This window comes from Bos javanicus, chromosome X (genome assembly GCF_032452875.1).
Source record: "Bos javanicus breed banteng chromosome X, ARS-OSU_banteng_1.0, whole genome shotgun sequence".
Classification (NCBI taxonomy): domain Eukaryota; kingdom Metazoa; phylum Chordata; class Mammalia; order Artiodactyla; family Bovidae; genus Bos; species Bos javanicus.
The window spans coordinates 32037126-32051779 of record NC_083897.1 but is presented as its reverse complement, the minus strand read 5'-3'; the positions used below and the strand labels follow the sequence as shown (position 1 = coordinate 32051779).

General features: G+C 40.5%; 1 protein-coding gene across 11 annotated transcripts in view; it reads right to left on the bottom strand.

The window, feature by feature from the left end:
• The window catches only part of AFF2 (ALF transcription elongation factor 2), a 535938-nt gene that overhangs the window by 258878 nt on the left and 262406 nt on the right, over window positions 1–14654 (bottom strand). For 5 of the 11 annotated variants that reach the window (XM_061408662.1, XM_061408665.1, XM_061408663.1 and 2 more), the window contains one exon: window positions 3447–3542. The exons of the other annotated variants lie outside the window; for them this stretch is intronic. In XM_061408662.1, the coding sequence (XP_061264646.1) occupies window positions 3447–3542 (96 nt within the window). The remainder of the gene's footprint in view (window positions 1–3446; window positions 3543–14654) is intronic. 11 annotated transcript variants of the gene reach the window in all.

Below are 14654 nucleotides of genomic sequence, written 5' to 3'. Positions count from 1 at the left end.
AGAGAGATGGATATATACACGTGTGTGTGCGTGTGTGTGTGTGTGTGTGTGTGTGTGTGTGTGTTCCCCTTGTAGCCCAGATGGTAAAGAATTTCTCTACAATGAAGGAGACCCAGGTTTGACCCCTGGGTCAGGAAGATCACCTGGAGCAAGAAATGGCAATCCACTCCAGTACTCTTGCCTGGAGAATTCCATGAACAGAAGAGCCTGGCAGGCTACAGTCCATGGGGTCACAAAGAGTATGATATTATATATTATTTATAAAATATCAATTAATAATATATAATATTTTATATATAATCACCAATATAATAATTAATATTTATATACTTAATAATATATTATATATATAAGTATTAATTTACATAAACATCTACCCATGAATATAAACATATACATGGATAGTTCACTATATAATATTTTTAACAATGTTTACATATTTTGGATACTGTTGTTAGAAAATTCTAAATATTTACTTTGCCTAAAGAATAAGATGCTGTCACTGTGGTACTGTGATCTTACTTCAGACTATCTGCAGATGTGCAATACCTCTTCTGCCTTTTATGTTTTCTGTCGAGAAATTTGGCCCATAGAGTCAAAAATCAACAAAACATGCAATTCCAGCTCACTGTAGAAGCTGTCACCCTCATCAGTTTGTGATTTAGTGTAACTTGAACAGGAACTCTCGGCTAATTTGTTAAGGAACAAATACCCTGGGATCCACAGCTAGAAGGTCAGACCCAAGGCTCTAATTAACATAGATTGGGAAAAACAGAAATGTTTTTCTGTAACTGAATATCATAATTAAGCACAGACAAGATTAAGCCTTGAACTGCCTCAGCATCACAATGATTTCCAAACAGAAGTGAAAAAAGTAGTTTCAGTCATGATCAAGACAGGAGTAAATACATAACATGGAAAGAAGTGACTGAACATGAGAGTTTCTGGTGTGAGTGCAGGTAAAACAACAACCTGATGCCAAGGTGGAAAGCGATCAGGAAGTTTCAAATATTAATCTATCCCCTTAAGTCAACTTGCTCTGACAACTGCAAAAATGTAATCACCACTACAATCAATATGAAAAAACCCCATCTACAAGCTTGAACCCAATCAGCATGTCCATGTCTTCATCAGATTTAGCCACAACCCATAAAGATGCTATGGGGACAGCCCTGTTACTTATTTCATCATAATTCTTTGTATATTTCTCTTAGCCCTCCAAATAGATTATGATTTCTGGGGCGAGGGGGACAGGGGTTAACATATTATTCCTCCTGTATTCCTTAATGGCACATTTAAATTGAACAGTTTCTCAATAGGAAAGAAAAGGGCCTCTACTCATGAGAAGTTACCACATTTCAGCACTTTTACACAACCACTTCAACAATGGGTAATGGTTCCCTCAACAATGTATAACCAATACACTAAGGCCGAAAGGATTTTCTAACAGGGCTCCACCCTACTGGTTCTGGGAAAGGAAATGGGGGAGGGGCAGAGCAGAAAGAAGGGTCAAAGTTGACTCATTCCATTAGTTGGCATAAAGAAATGTCAGATGTTTGGATGCATACAAGGAGCCCATAAACAGCCCTTGGATCCTCAAGGCAAACAAATAAATCTTCTCCCCCTCCCCCCGCCCTTTTTTTCCCTCCTTTTTCCACCACCACAAGAATTGATATTTTGTGATTTCCAGTCGCTTCAGAGATAAACCTCAATTTTTTAGGGCGTTATCTTGAGGGGTTGGAGAGGTTTAAAACCCAGAAAATAAGATCAAGAGTATTCTGGTCCCCAGACTGTTACCATCAAACTCCTTCTGAGATCTCCAGGGGTTTTGATTTTACAATGGCTATTTCTAAAGAACGAGTATACATATGAGGGCAATTCTCAGGTCAAGGGCATGATTCTGATGGTCTTTGATACAGGGAAATTTATAAAGAAGAAAAAAACTAGATACCAGCTTTCATTTCCCAGAAAAAAAAAAAAAATACTTTTCAGAGATCTGGAAAACTAAATCAATTCCCCAAAGTTCCTTAGGACTCTAAGAAGCCAAACACAATTATTGGTAATTAAAAGTTGAATTAATGCTTATTAAAATTAACTTATTAGATTAATAGAGATAAAAAAGTCTTAATGGTATGGCTGCTAGTATGTATTGCTTACTATATGTAGGATAATGAGGGCTCATATAATCAATGTGTATTGTACATTAGTGCTCTTTTATAGGATTTGGAAGATCATTTGACTAGGTCCAGTGATTTTGGAAGCTTACAGCTGTGCTTTCTGCTTTCCTGGTCTACTCTTGATCGCAGCCCTGATTGATTGAAAGGGAAGATCTTGACCAGAAACAGAAGGCCCATATCGCATTGTTCCTTCAGGTGCAAAAAAAAAAAAAAAAAAAAAAAGCATTTGGTAAAATACAGGGCCATTTTGGAGTTTACATTATGTACATTTTAGCTAGAAACATTTAGGAAGATTGGAAGATGATGACTTTTCCAGAAAGAGTGGGAAAGGTGTTTGAAAGTCTTAAGTGGCAGACCAGGTAGGAATGGCTTCCATGGAATTTAGAACAAACCGTCAACGTGGTATCAGTGATCTAGGGAAAAAGTTTTCAGTTCAGGGCATTGTATAGACCCTCAAAGTCCACTAGCCATCCCAGTCATAATCAACAACGACAAGGGGCCCTCTGCCACCTGGTAAAATGCAGGATACACATCAGCACTCCAGGAGACCAAAATAGACACAGCGCTGTCTTCCCTCAAAAGACCAATGCTGATGCTTTGCCAACCAAAGAAATCAGAAAAGCTATCACAGGAAAAAAATGCCAGACTAATGCGATAAATAAAGATGTGCCACAGCATATAACTGGAGAAGGCGATGGCACCCCACTCCAGTACTCTTGCCTGGAAAATCCCATGGACGGAGGAGCCTGGTAGGCTGCAGTCCATGGGGTCGCTAAGAGTCAGACACGGCTGAGCGACTTCACTTTCACAGCATATAACACAGACGCATACGTGACAAAATCAGCTGGGCCCTGTGACTGGGAGGTGGCTTGCTAAGTCCATTTAGGTTATTGACTCAAAAGTTTCCTCCAGCAATATATAATTGTGCATACAATTTACCCCACAGTGTATAATTTTCTGAGTCAAAACACAAACTTAAAAATAGCTGCAAAACTATCAGAGCAGTTACAATTCTCGGATTCTTTTGAAGAATTTAAACTAGCATTATCAACACTCGGGGGCAGTTATTTTTGTAAAACAAGAAATAAAGGACATGTTTCATGACTTCCAGACAAGGAAAAAAAGAAGATTATGCATATTATAAAACTGTGGACTTGAGTGATTCTGGTAGAGTTTAATTTCATCCTATTTCTTCCCCCACAGACCAACAGCTATGGCACCACATCACCCCCCAGGTCTTAGCGCTGAAAAAGGAGAATTGAGCCTTACTAATGGCTGCTCAAGCACTCCCGACTCTGGCTTTTGCATCTGGGCACAGGGGGTGAGGTGTCCTGGGAAAGGAGAAGCATCGGCTTCAACGGGACTCTGGGAGGAGAGAGGGGATTTGAATGTTGTTAAAAGGTACAGTTTTTAAAAAATGGACTCGATGTCTACAAATCCTCTTCTTAATGAAGAAATCATTGAGAAGTTCTTGGCAGAACATCAAATCCTGCATTTAAGAAGACAATTAAAATGTTATAATGCAAAAACTATAATTAGAGACATATCTGTGCAAGTAACACGCTACTTTTCTTCTCTGCCATTAAAAGAAAAACAGGAATTTTTGCCAATGGTCATTAGGGTCTTCACCAGATAATGTTGCCTTATTGAGGAGATGGTTTCAGCTGCCACAAAGGTTAAATTAAAAAACAGCAAATGCCCCAAAAGGGCTATGTCCTTACATCACTGTTTAAATTTTCACACAACATGATTAAATTAGGGGTGTGTTGTGGCTCCTTCAATACTAATGTGACCATGACATTCTCTCACTTGAAATACAGTTTTTTTTTTTTTTAAATTGGGATGCTCTTCAGGAATAAAACTAGATGTGCAAATTCCATAGTTGTTAAATGAGTTGTTTGATCCCCCAGTGGTTTGACTAAATTGCCCCTTTCAAGCCTGCCTTCCTCACTCTATCCCCTTCCCCTACTCTCTTCCTTCTACCTATAAACACTGAGAAAGCTCATCCTTGGTCCAAGGAATCATGCTGAGTACTGGACATATGGAGATCGGTGCACAGTCTAGCAGTGGATAAAGGCTAGAACTCACAAAGTCCATATAATAACTCATCGGCTCTGTTGTATTTGGAAGGCAGCTATGAATTAGTGGAGAAGAAGGAGTGAGAAAAGTAGGGCCTGGAGAGTGAACAAACAGGTCATGGTAGAATCCAAGAGGCCTCATTAAGAAGGTGAGGGATGTCTATGTCACAATTATTTAGACATGTGGCCACCCAAAACAAGATGGTGGCTTCTGTATTCAGAAGCTTCTGTGTCAACTGGTACCCACATACACAATGATGCTCAAGTCACATGTGCTGTCTCCCAGAGCTGGCTCAGTACCTTCTCATGCTCTAATGTGCCTTCTCCTAGAGGAAAGCTGACCCGGCCACACACTGTCTGCCATGGTCAGTAGGGCATCTTAGAGCTGTGCAGAAACGTACCACGAGTCTAGGAATCCTAGTACCACACTCTCACATTCCCGGGGCAATTTTATTTGAGAAATACCATGAGAGCATAGAGGGAAAGATCTCACTCTCACATATATCACAATGCAGCTAATGAATTAGCTGTTCAGAAGAGTCGGACATGACTGGGCGACTGAACAACAACAAGATGGGGGAAAGGACCCAAATGGCTATCCAGCTAATTTATTAGCTGCACAGCACTTCAAATCCAGCATTGTGAACTGGCCACATGTGACCAAAGCAAGTCGGTAACTGCATCAAAAATGTCAGTGAGACTAGCAGTTCTGTACAGAAACTGGCTCTTTCCTTGAAATATTAGGCAACCGTGCTAGTGCAGAATATTAAACATGTCTGTGCTGTAAACATGGTATCTTTATGTACTTTCAATTATGATCTGTAAACACTCGAGAATTGGGAAATATGCATAAATTGTTATACTTGGTTCAGAGAATGAAAATGAATCCTGTAAATGCTTGCCATCAAAAGAGGAGTCAAGGGTATGCTGCTTTATGGAGGCAGATTGATATACAGATATCTCCAGTTCAAGTTGCTCAAGGTCTCTCAGGGAGATGAGACACAGACATTAAGAAGCTAAAAAAAATATATATGTATGTGAATGTGTCTATACACACACACACACACACACATATAGTATAACTGAATTGCTTTGCTGTACATTTGAAACTAACACAATATTATAAATCAACAATATTTCAATTAAATAAATAAACATATAAAAGAATAACAAGGCAGGTTGTGACATGTGGCCTAATAGTGAGAGTGCTAATAACAGAAACAGACAGAAACAGAAACAACAGCTACCATTTGCTAAGTGCTTATTGTGTGCCAGGTACTGGGCTCAATCTTCTACCTCCATTATCTCATTTTCAATTGTTGCAAAACCTCTATGAGGCACTCATTATTTCTAGTTTGCAACTGGGAAATGTATGACTTAGAGATGTCCATTGCCCTTCTCAATGTCATACAGTTAAGTACTTTGTACAATCCAGATTTAAATCCTAATCTGGTGCAAGCAGAAGACAACTGGAAGTGCAAGAAGGGAGTCTGGGAGAGATGGCACAGGTCAACTACCTGGTTAAGATAATTGACACACTGGGAATGAAGAAATCTGATGGCTGAGTTTGCTCATGGTCAAAACACTGAAATGATCCCGCAGGCTGGGGCAAGGAAAGACACTGGATGACAGACGGGAAGGGGAGATGAGAAGAAGCAACATACAATGGCAAGCAAAGAGTCCTCCAAAGAGGGGTGGGAAATGCTCCCCCTCAAAAAAGAAAATCAAGAAAGATGAGATAACAGAAGGGATCACTCTGAATGAATGTTAGAGGTGTGAGATCCAACACTGTGGTGAGGAAAGTGCCCACAATGTAAGGAGGGGAGATGACAGGAGTGAAGGGAGGAAACAAAGATTTTGGCTCAGATTCCATATCAGTATCTTATTTGCTACACTCTTAATCACTTAACCTTCTCAAGCATCAGTTTTCTCATCTGTAAAATGGGCTTCAATGCCAGCTACCTTGTAGACGCTGTGAGAAAATGAGGAAGGAAAGTGTGCTGCATGGGGTTGTAGAGCATTGGGTCTGGGTTCAGGGCAAGTGGGGTCGCAGTGCCAGCCTGGTCACTCTCACCCATGTGGCCTCAGGCCATTCTTCAGATGCTCCAGGTTTTATAAAATAACTAGCCTGCCCAACCCCACTCCAGTACCCTTGCCTGGAAAACCCCATGGACGGAGGGGCCTGGTAGGCTGCAGTCCATGGGGTCACTAGGAGTCGGACACGACTGAGCGACTTCACTTTCACTTTTCACTTTCATGCATTGGAGAAGGAAATGGCAACCCACTCCAGTGTTCTTGCCTGGAGAATCCCAGGGACGGGGAGCCTGGTGGGCTGCCATCTATGGGGTCGCACAGCGTCAGATATGACTGAAGTGACTTAGCAGCAGCAGCAGCAGCCTGCCCAAAGTAGGTGCTAAAGGACTGTGGAACAGATGTTAGTATAATAATTAATGAAATTAAAATCTGCAATTAAACTAAAGTCTACTCTCAAAAAAAGTCAACAAAATATGCAATAAAAACAGACTTGTCAAGCAACATAAATTTCACTATCTTGAACAATTTTCAAGCAGCAGAATGATTACTTTGTGTATAATCTCAAACATGGAATGCCAATACACATGCAATTCTATTTAGGAGAACAGGAAAATGAAGATGTATTTGTGGCTGAACTTTGGGCTGGGGTTTCCCCTTTTAAAATGCTATGAAGCACAGCTTTTACAGTTCCTCTGAAAATTAGAACAAAAATGGGAGAAACTTTTCCCAAGCCTAAAGGATATTATTCTTGGCAATAAAGAACCATGAAATTAATGAGCTGTCTACTAAAGATCTACCATTAAAAATGTATATGAGAAAACCGGTCTATGCAAACTCCATTCCCTCCACTTGTAAACGCTATCCTGGGAGTTAAACTCAGCACTTAGGAAAGTTCCATTAACTGTTGCAAACTGCCCAGATCTCAGTCAGCTGTGAAAGATGCATTTGTTCTCCCCTCCCCCACCACCGGCCTCCAATGGGAAACGTGCTTTTCCAGAAACGTCCACCGCTGTCTCCAAACAGGGTCCCTTGTGCTCCCATTTGCTGACAGGTATGCTCCCTGACCCACTGCACCCCCCAGCACCCTCCCTCTCTAAGGCACAGCACCCATCCTCTGCAAAGAATGGATGGGGGCCCATACTAACAGGCCCCACTCACTGCTTAGACTGGAAAATGAGGAAATGCTAATGAAATTGCTTTTATGGGCTGATATTCATGGATGGCAGAAAGGGACGTTTTGGAATGAGTCCAGGATTTGCTCTTCGGGAGAATTTCAGCTCCCGGCCAAAGCTCGGTGGCCAAGTGCACACGTGGGCACACCCATGCCCACAAGCGCAGTCCATAAAGGTCACCAAGCACTTGTTAACCTTGAAGGGAAAAGAGAAACCTCAGGATTTCCCCCCAACAACATTCCGAGCCTCTTGTAAATCATATTCATATTCATACACTTAAGCATTAATTTACATACTTAATTTCTGACAGGCTGACAACCGCAGCCCTTCTCCCCCTCAATGTAAAGTGAGAAGTGAATTGTTATTCAGTGTATCCGTTACAGTGGTAGTGGCACTAACTGTATTTTATATAATGTGCTATCTGCACAAAGGCAGATAAGAATTTGATTTAACATCCAATTAAAAGCCGTCATTGAAAAATTACTTCAAATAAGCCTTTTATTTTCTTTAATCAGTCTTCAATTCAAGCCTTCCTTGGACCTACTGAACCAAGCATCAGGACTCATGAATTTTGATTAAAAAATTTGAGCCCATTTCTAACTTAAGCAGATTTTTTTTGTTGCACTGTTTGATAGAAATTTAATAAATCTATGAATCCTAGCCAGCATCATTTATCATCTTTTTTTCCGCAAGACTGGCCTATTATACCTAGGCAGTAAATTATGAGGGAACCAGCAAACCAAAACTTTTCAACCCGTTACTGAAGAAGAGATATAATCACTTGCATTGAACCATATAATTATAGTAGAATATGAAGCTCTGAAACATTAGGTCCTGTTTTGAATATGTAATGTCCATGATTTGAAAGCCTAAAAGATTTCTAGCTGATCTAATATAACTCAGTTTAGCATCATATTAAAGTATTGGTTGTTGATTAAAATAACAGCAAGAAAACAACAACAACAACAACAAAAACCCTGCAAACAACAAAATATTCCCAGGCAGAAATATTTGGGATGCGACCCTGGGCTGTGAAAGGCAAATGGAAAACCAAAACCCTTCAACTTCATGCTTTATAGTTCATGTCTTATATATAAAGGTTCAAACTGTGTCCCTTTCCCTGGCTCTCTGAGCTAACAGATTGATTTCTGGCATATATGCTCAAGGTTGTACTTGCATCCTTCAGAGAGTTTTAGTGGGCTTAATGTATATTCAAAAATTACTAAAATTAAGAAAAAATATATATATCTATTAACCTTCTTCTGTGAGTCAGGAACTACACTGGGCCTTGAGATACAGCAATAAGCAAGACAGGCAACTCAAAAAAGTGGCACCTGGGACTTCAGTGGTGGTTCAGTGGTTAAGACTCTGTATTTCCACTGCAGTGGGCACAGGTTTGATCCCTGTTGAGAAACTAAGGTTCCACATACTGTGTGGTGTGGCAAAACACACACACACACACACACACACACACACACACGTGACACCTATAATGCGTGGTAAGTGCTTTGTGAGGATACCAGCAAGTCAAGGATCAAGGGAGACTTCCTTGCAAGTGTCATTTCAGCTAGGTCTTGAAGGGTGAGCAGGAGTTCGTGAGGAATAGCCTACTTTCCTGCCAACATAAGTTTTCTCGATACCTTTGTCTCTGCATGTGAATCAGAAAGGCTTCATGCAGAACCACAGGATCACAGTGAAATATGTACTTGAATGAGCTTTGTGTTTTTCTAAGTGAAAGTCACTTAGTTGTGTCCAACTCTTTGTGACACCATGGTCTGTAGTCCATGGAATTCTCCAGGTCAGAATACTGGAATGGGTAGCCCTTCCCTTCTCCAGGGAATCTTCCCAACCCAGGGATTGAACCCAGGTCTCCTGCATTGCAGGCAGATTCTTTACTGACTAAGCTATCTGGGAAGTTTTTTCTAACAGAAATAATCAAATGTCTAAAGCTTCTCTTGCGTCCAGGAACCCCACCCCACTCTGTCTGCCTCTCTGCCAGCATACCAATGACTACACAGGCTGAATTTCCTTCTTTCCAAACTCAACTGATCCTTTCACATTTCTGTGCTTTGGTACAATCTATTTCTACCTACTAGGACGTCATTCCCAACCGGTTTCTACCAGTGAGTTGGCCCTCAGTCTTCAAGAAGCAAATCAAATCTGAGAAACCATCCCTGATGGCAGAGTCCCTCATTGCTTGAGTTCCCACAGCATCCTGGCCATTTCTCTGTTAGAGGGCATGGTATTACCATGGCTCATTTACTTGTCTGTCTTCTACATGAGACGGAAGATATCAGGGAATGCAGAATGAATGAATGAATGAATGAAGTAAATCGATAAAATGCCTTAAACCTCTTACTATGCTGTTTGTAAGTCAGTGGTAATTCCTTTGTAGAAGGGAAAACACTAACCTAAATCCTTTAGGCGGGGGTTTAATGTGCTCCAACAGATAAATGGCATTGATCCTTTTAGCAAAACCAACACTCGGATTGATACAATGAAAATAAGAGAAGGGATTCTGTCTGGCTTTGCAACCTGTGTTCCCTTATTCATCTTCCAAAACACTCTGAGTTTAAAGGAAGGCGAGTGATGCTATGAAATATTCATTTTTAAAGGCTTGAGAGAGAAAAGGTTAGTCCATAGCTGAGTGAAAACTAAGCCACATCTTATAAACACGAGCAGGTATCCAAAGGAGAAAAAGAATTTTCAATGAAAAACCTATCTGGGATCCAAGATTAATGAAGAATAGACATAAGAGAGAAGACTATGCTCCTCGTCTGCCTGTAGCAACATCACACGCTACTAACAAAGGAGCCATTTCTACTGATATTTCTTCACTTTCAGCTTTAGCTACTGTTGTTTTACATTGACAAGCGACACACTGCATGCTTTTTTTCCTGCCAATAAAACAGTTTGACTGTCAGCTTATATCTACTGGTTCTTAGTGCACATATAGGCAGCCTACAGTCCATAGGGTCATGAAGAGTCAGACACAACTTAGCAACTGAACAACAACAATTGTCATAGACACTGCAGGCCTCAGGATTTAAAGAGATGAGAGCAGTAAACATTAACAGTCATATAAAGGCACTGGTGCAGGAAGTCTGGGTTAAGTTTCAAAATACTTTTAAAAACATTTGCCAAAGTCTTTGTTTCATTTTAACCAATGGACATTTCAAGTAAAATAAAGTCGATATGTTGCTGATCCATTTTAAATTAACTCATCAAAATGTTGTTTTGCAAGAAGCCAAGAAGCACTTGACTTCTAGAAGAAATCCAGGGCAGGGGAGGGAGGGTGGTCCATGGAGCAAGTGGTGAGTGGAAATTAGAAAACGTCTTCCACTTCCCCATATCTGCCTATGGAACATCATATGCTCACATGTGGTCAGCCATTCACTGTATAGAATACAATAGATGGACAACAATTTTAGAACTTGTAGGTCTGGGGAGATCAGTTAGTCCAAATCTTTAGACAGTCCAACATTTTATTTATTTGTTTATTTTTTGGCAGTGCCATATGGCATATGGGATCTCAGTTACCTGATCAGAGATTGAACCTGTGCCTCTGGTTTTGGAAGCATGGAGACTTAATCACTGGACCATCAGGGAAATCCCAAGACACTCCAATGTTTTAGAGAGGAAGGCACAGACAGGAAATGACTGGTTCAAGGTCATAGAGTGATGAGAAATATGCAAACATGGAAACCTAGGACTGCTGATCATTAGTTGATCTATAATACAAAAGGACATTGATAAAGGAAAATTTACCAGAGCAATAATCTGCAAGAGCCCATCTAAGTAAAGCAGGGAGCTGGGCACAAAGATCACCCCTTGCCATGCCATATAGAGACAGCTTGGGAAATCCTAGTTTGTCTTTTACTTAGCTGAAGTCCTATATGTTAAAGGATCCAGAATCTTCATTGAATCCTCCCTTCACCAGTGAGGGGCACTCCTACTTTATAGATAAGAAACCAGAAGGTGATTATGACAAGTCTGGGGGTAAAAAGGAAGCCAAGCCAGCTTAAAGCCAAACGGCTATAGAGACTCCCCGTCCATATCTTTCTTCTTTGGACCTGATGCAAAAACAAAACAGAAACAAAAAGGAAACACTAAGGTGACTCTTTCATACAACAATACATTTTTTTGTAAATATTCAAAAGTGCTTAGAACATTAGCAAATGACATGTTTCCATTGGAGCACTGTTACCTTGCAAAGGGGTGGCACATGCTAGGAGAAAGGCACTGAGAGCTTCAAATGATAATTCTGAAGCAATCAGATGACATGGGATACTACTTTAAGAGGAGCTAAACAAGGTGCAAAGCTGATTGCAATGAAAATCCCAATTCTTGTCTCCTAGATGCACATACATGTACAAATAAGCCATCAGGGCAATATTTCTGGGTGGTAATATTATGCCTTAACTTTGTTTTCTTCTATATACCTTGTATACATGCAGAGTACTTAACATTATATAATAATAAAGTTTTATCAGGAAAAGCAGGTAAGACACTTGGTTACAAGCCAAGTTCTAGCCCTAACCCCACCTCTTACTGGATTTCTTATGCTGTTACTATACAGAAATCCCAGTAAAGTGAAAAGAATGTAATAAAACCACACATTTACAGATTTCTTTCTATACATTTCTTATGAACACGTTTATTTATGCTTCTACATCCTGTTTTAAAAGTCTTTCAAAATAATCCATTCTCTAGAGGCTCAGGTGGCTCATCTGTTAAAGAATCTGCCTGCAATGTGGAAGATCTGGGTTCAATCCCTGGGTTGGGGAGATTCCCCTGGAGAAGGGAAAGGCTATCCACTCCAGTATTCTGGCCTGGAGAATTCCATGGACTGTGTAGTTCATTGGATCGCAAAGAGTCGGACACAAATGAGCAACTTTCACTTCAACCCTTTAAAAAAAAAATCTTTCAAACTAATCCATTCTATATTTAGTGGGGTTTTTTTTCCCCATTCTTTGCCAGGATGCCACACCCCTAATCACTTAGGAATCTACCTGTGATAGAAACCATTGAAGGACTCCATTTTCAATCATATAATTAATATGCCCTCCTGTGATCCTCAAACAAAGGCCTTTTTACAGATCACATTAGAGCTTCTGCCTTTTCTACATGGGCATATCCTCAGTGTTGTTGGGTGAGTAGACCTGTTTAGGAGATGAAAGAACTCAGAGACCTCCAGTAAAATGCAGAGAGCAGAAAGAGGAAGAAAAGAGGAAATTCATCATGTGTACCCCTCTGACATATTCACAAACACACCCACCCCTCACCCACAGTTCAAAGGGTCATTACTGAATGTAAGTTTTTATTGTTTAACAAGACATGGAGAGTGAAACATCCACACACAGGAAAACACTGTCAGGTATGCATATGCATTTTATCACAGAAGTCTTGAAGTTAATACATTGGAACATATGGAGCTACAGTCTTGATTGTAACTCATGTGCTCAAAGAGAAATGCATCATCTCTGATGGACTGCATTCATTTCTTTAAATATAGGAAAAAGGTGGAGATATTGGAAAAACAAATTTTAATATTCTAATATGTACCAACCCTTTGACCTGTTTAAAAAATGATAAACTATGATAGGACCACTATATGATTTAGCCATGTTCCACCCCCAGTGCAGTGTTACTGTGTTTTAACAAAATGCAAGAGAGAATGAAATAAAAAACACAGACTGTGTTAAAATTCCAAAGAGCTAAATGCAGGACTGAAAGGCAGAATAACTAAAGAAAGGATAGTTATGTACAAAAATAGCCAAAGAGCCTCAAACAGAACTGGGTATCAGACAATCTTAGATAATATTTTTGTCCTCATTCTTGCAGGAATAATTATTTTACCAGCTCTTTGGTTTTTCTTACCATCAAAGATAACACACTGTAATGCTTGCTTTAATGCCTAAGATGTATGTGGTTCCCACACAAGTCACTTGTTCTGATCTGTCAAGCCACTGCAGAATTCAACAGTCTGTTCTTATCTGAACCTCCCCCTAAAGAGTTTGGGTGATCTAATTTATAGCTGTAGGCACACACTGAGATTTTCTTCAGAGTCAGGTTCTAGTGCTCCCACTTGCTTGCTGTGTTACTTTGGAAGAAATAACCATCTCCTTCTCTGGATCCAGGTTGACTCACCCATCAGACACAGTAGGTGCTCTCAGAGGGTTTTTCCCATTGTCATACCTGTTTCTCTATATATATTCAAAAAGTTTGAAGTCACACAAAAATATAAAGACAAATAACTTATAGAAAACCAGGTTCAAAAGGGACTGTTTGGGTAGATTGGTCTTCCCTGGTGGCTCAGCGGTAGAGAATCCACCTGCCAATTTAGGAGACGTGAATTCGATCCATGGGTCAGGAAGATCCCCTGAATGAGGAAATGGCAACGTTCTCCAGTATTCTTAACCTGGGAAATCCCATGGACAGAGGAGCCTGGTGGGCTGCTGTCCATGGGGTCACAAAAGAGTCAGACATGACTTAGCTACTAAATAGCAACAACATTTTGGTAGACAGTTTTCATTATCTTCATTATTTGGTGGAAGTAGCAGGGAAAGGGGCCTCTTTTCATTGGTAAACACTGAGTTGGACTTTTAAAATCTTGATTTCTAAAATGGTTTTGGTGAACATGCTCAACATAAAGACAATGGGCAACCAAGAGAAGGGCCTGTCCTTAGTAGCTATCATCTGTGTCATTTTGGGATTCAACAGGGAAAGATGGAGTGGGAGTTTCCTTGATGTAGTGAAGAGATCACAAGGTGGGAAGTCTACGTGGACTTGGGCTTGAATTCTGGTTCCATGCTTACTTCATGGCTTTGGGAATACCGGCTGATCACTCAGTGGAAATCTAATAGTCCTACTTCCTAGGGTGTTGAGAGGTTCTAATGAGATGGCAGGCATGCAGACCTAGCACAGTGCCAAGCACATAGTTGATAATCAGTAACTTTAATCCTAGTCTCTTCCATTTTCAGTGGCTCATCTCAAAGTACCACTATCCCCATCGCCCCTGCTCCAAACTTGGGTCAATCTCCTGAGCTGAGATCAGATAAGATGTCAAGGTCAAGAGCCAAAGAAGGGCCTCTTATAGAAAATGACTCCATAGACAACATCTGGGAGCAGAGTGGTTACAGAGCACCCTTCCTATGAGAGCCTTGTGTGGCCCAGGATGTCCCCATGGGGTG